The 4131-nt window shown below is 43.9% G+C and overlaps 1 protein-coding gene across 1 annotated transcript in view; it reads right to left on the reverse strand.

The window, feature by feature from the left end:
- Window positions 1-239: 239 nt before the first annotated feature.
- Window positions 240-4131, reverse strand: part of FOXO1 (forkhead box O1) — a 110773-nt gene continuing 106881 nt past the window's right edge. Inside the window, exons 2-3 of the mRNA XM_012811350.2 lie at window positions 1396-2747; window positions 240-921 (exon numbers count right to left, since the gene is read on the reverse strand). Of these exons, the coding sequence (XP_012666804.2) occupies window positions 1410-2747 (1338 nt within the window). The 3' untranslated portion in view covers window positions 240-921; window positions 1396-1409. The remainder of the gene's footprint in view (window positions 922-1395; window positions 2748-4131) is intronic.

Here is a 4131-nt window from a genome sequence, read left to right on the forward strand (position 1 = left end):
AAAATGAAAATTATGAATGTTGTCCCAAATACCTGTGATTCCACAAATTTACAAGCAGACTATGTAACAAGTAGACTCTAGTTTTTAGGAAAAAACATTACAGTTCAGTATCTATTCCAAAAATGATCTCAAGTCCCAACAATAACATCAAAAATCATTTATCTGGAAATTAGAACCATTTAAATGTTTGTACAAATCTGCAAATAACAAAATAAAAAAAAATATATAGAAAAGACCTGTACAAGGCTGGCATTTAATTTATTTTCTTGTTTCTTCCAAAAGTTTGACAAGTCCGTTAATTCAGCAGATTGGTAACAGGCTACTTGGTTCTCATGTGAATTCTGTGGCAATGTGAACAGGCCCAGAGCTGTTCAGTGGAGGCGCAGAACAGAGATCTCAGTTCTGTGTGATCCATCAGCTCAGCAGAACACAGGTAGTACAAACAAAAGTTTAAGTTATCAAGACATGAGACCATCACAGTATTACAAAAAGGAGTATAAACTGTCTTGGACCAAATGGATATTAAAAAAAAAAAAGAAAACAAAAACACACACACATACAATTCTGTATCTACTGCTTATATATACAAAACTCAAAAGCACACCAGGATCCGAAAGTCTTTTCTGCAATTATATGGTGTAGTGAGTTTGGCACTTCATTGTAATGAAATTTCCAATGGCACAGTCCTTATCTACAGCAGCACATAACCTGCAAACCTCGGGCAAACATCCTGTTCAGGAAAAACGTCTTTGCTGCCAAGTCTGACGAAAGGAAAAAGAGGAAGGTTTTTTGTTGTTGTTATTGTTGTTGTTTTTAAATCAAGAAAACTAAAGGGGTTGGTGAAGGACATCTTAAGGACATCTTTGGACTGCTTCTCTCAGTTCCTGCCGGCAGACAATCTGAAGGACTTTTAAGTGTAGCCTGGGGAGGAAAAAAAAAACACATACAACACATATACACAATGAAAACACAACTAAATTAAAATCAGTTCAACTTACATTCAGTGACAGACATACTAGGGGCAAAAAGTTCGAGCTTTCTCAACGAGCTCTAAAATCGTCTGTGGGGGGAAAATTCCACTTTACAAAAAACCCTTCAGCATTTGATTTGTATCAAATATATTCATTTATTAAAGAGCTACTAAAAAGAGGCAGCCATCTAACTGTCAAAAAGAAATCTTTAAAGCAGTTAAAGGAAGCTTCCTAGGCTTAAGCTCAAAAGAAAAATTGATAAGCTGCAAAAAGCACAGAGAACGAATGATAAAGATGCGTCTCTGCAAGGGGCAGTCAGCTGACATCAAAGTCCTGGCCGGGGGAAGGCACCTGGCAGGTGACAGCACTCCTCTCTTTTAAGCTCTATCTTTCAAAAGGTCTTTTGATATTGGGGTGAACTTACCTGCTCACTAACTCTTAGCCTGACACCCAGCTATGTGTCGTCGTCTTGACGCTGTGTGGGAAGCTTTGGTTGGGCAACACATTGTCAAAGTTAAAATCCAACGTGTCTCCATCCATGAGGTCATTCCGGATGATGGATTCCATGTCACAGTCCAAGCGCTCAATGAACATGCCGTCCAAGTCACTCGGGAGCTTCTCCTGATGGAGAACGCCCATCCTGCCATAGCCATTGCAGCTGCTCACTGAGGAATAGCCCCCCAGGGCATTCATCTGCATGGGGTGGGGCAGAGGCACTTGTAAAGATGTCTTCACTGGGGTCAGACGGTTCATACCCGAGGTGTGAGGCATGGTGTTCACTGCATGGGGCAGAGCACGCCCATTAACTGCAGATGTTTGCTGAGCATGTCCAGGATGGGTGTGGGAGCTGGAAGTCATCATTTTGTTATGAGATGCCTGACTGCCATAGGTTGACATGACCGAATTAGGGCCCATCATCACATTCTGGCCCAGAACCCGGCTGCTGGTTTGGGCTACCCCAGCATCAACTGAAGCCATAATGTCATTGTGGGGAGGAGAGTCAGAAGTAAGCAACTCTTTTAACAGCCCTGGTGCACAGTTATACTGAGTCATACCTCCATAACTGGATTTGTTGTCCTGAAGTGTTTGCATAGGCATCTGGGGCAAAGGGCTCATGCTGGATTGGCCATATGTATATTTCTGGTAGTTTGGGCTGGGTGAATTCAGACTGGTGTTTGGCGGTGCAAATGAGTAGCAAGGTGTCTGCTGCATCATAGTGCCAGGTGAAGACTGGGTTGAAACAGTTAGCGATGTTGGTGATGACAGAAGGTTGAGATTATCCAAAAGGTTTTCCATGTTTTCAGGATTGCTTATCTCAGACAGACTGGGCAGAGTGGAGGCCATCTTTGAGGCAGAGGGTGGGTACACCATCGAATGCACATCCCCATCTCCAAGATCATCCTGTTCAGTCATGATGGGGGAAAGTCTCCCGCTAATAGTACTAGCATTTGAGCTAGTTCGAGGGCGAAATGTACTCCAGTTATCAAAGTCATCATTGCTGTGAGAACCAGGGCTTGCAGGCCACTTGGAAAACTGAGATCCAGGGCTGTCCCCGCCACCCTCCTGGCCAGACTGGAGGGATGCTTTTTTCTTGGCAGCCCGGCTTCGGCTCTTGGCAAATTTGCTGTTGTTGTCCATCGATGCAGCCCTCCTCCTGGGGGATTTCCCACTCTTGCCGCCCTCTGGATTGAGCATCCACCAAGAACTTTTTCCAGTTCCTTCATTCTGCACGCGAATGAACTTGCTGTGTAGGGACAGATTATGACGAATTGAATTCTGTAAAACAAAACATCATGTTAGAAGTACAATACTTCTCCACTTGGAAAACTTACTACTCTACATGTATTACAAGAAAGACACATAAAATTTTAGGCGTTTACAGTGCAGACGGAAATCTGAACAGTCATAATGACTCTGAACCCATTATAAAAGATCTCAAACAGCACAGATAAAATGGTTTCTTAAAAAGAGTATCTGTATCTTAACTTAATGAGGGGACAAAATTAAATAAGCATTACTGCATATAAACATGTTATTTTATATAGCAGTATATTTTACAGGGAAATTGCAAGAATTTGTTTTAAAAATCACTTAGATTTTGCTTAGCTACAACTCCATGCAGATAGTTCTCACCCCAAAGTGCTATCAAAAATCCCTTCCATTCTACTGTCCCCTAAACTACTAACCAATTGCTGCAGATTGAACATGCCATTTGTATAAAGTGAGAAGTTTTCTTTTATGGGGTCCATATGATTATAGAAAAGAAAAAGATGAAGCAGGATATATTTATTCCTAGTCAAAAATTAAAAGCCACCAAATTAGTTAAGACCTAGGTTTCATTTACACCTTTAAAGCCCGTTAAGCATATGTAAGTGAATAGAGAAAACAAATCATTGGTTTTCTATTTGAGAAAGTTGGCGCCCCAAAACTTAAATTCAAGCAGTACCCCCACACCCACACCCCATCCCTGACAGACAGTAGTACGAAGAATATGCACCAAAAAGCTCTGGGTAACACATCAGAGGGTTATGATCTGTCCAAAAAGGCAGCTTGGGAGTGGGAGGGACAGGGAACAGGAGGCAGGTGGGCTCTCAGAGCAGGGCCCTGCTGTGGAGCTCTTTGTCTCAGCATAGAACAGGACACACACTTACTCCACTTTGTTCATTCAGGAGCCTATTCCTCAGGTGCTCAAGTCCAGGAGTGGGATTCTGGGTGTCCTAGACCCCAGGGGCAGTGCTAGGTGCATAGCCCCCACCCCCACTCCCACTTCCCTGGACTCCTCTGCCAGCGGGGTAAAGGCTCCACTGACTGAGCACCCTGCATCCCCCTCTCCTCAACCACAAAAAGGATCTTGCTGGATTTGTGGTCACCCAGGGACACAGCCACAGTGCCTACATCCTCACGCCATTGACATGGGACACAGAAGCCTGAGTGCCAACCTCTGCCTGGAGCAGAGGCTCTGCACAGCAGGATATGGCCTGGCTCTAACACTGTCCAGAGCTCAAGTCTCTCCTCATAAAAAGGAGGGAGAAACCAAAACGGGAGTCTCAGGGACTGAGAAATCCACATTTGAAAATGCCCTTTGGGCTCGGCGCCTATAGCTCAACCGGCTAAGGCGCCAGCCACGTACACCTAAGGTGGCGGGTTCAAATCCCCAGCC

Source organism: Otolemur garnettii, unplaced genomic scaffold (assembly GCF_000181295.1).
Source record: "Otolemur garnettii isolate 467f Iridium unplaced genomic scaffold, OtoGar3 scaffold00154, whole genome shotgun sequence".
NCBI lineage: Eukaryota > Metazoa > Chordata > Mammalia > Primates > Galagidae > Otolemur > Otolemur garnettii.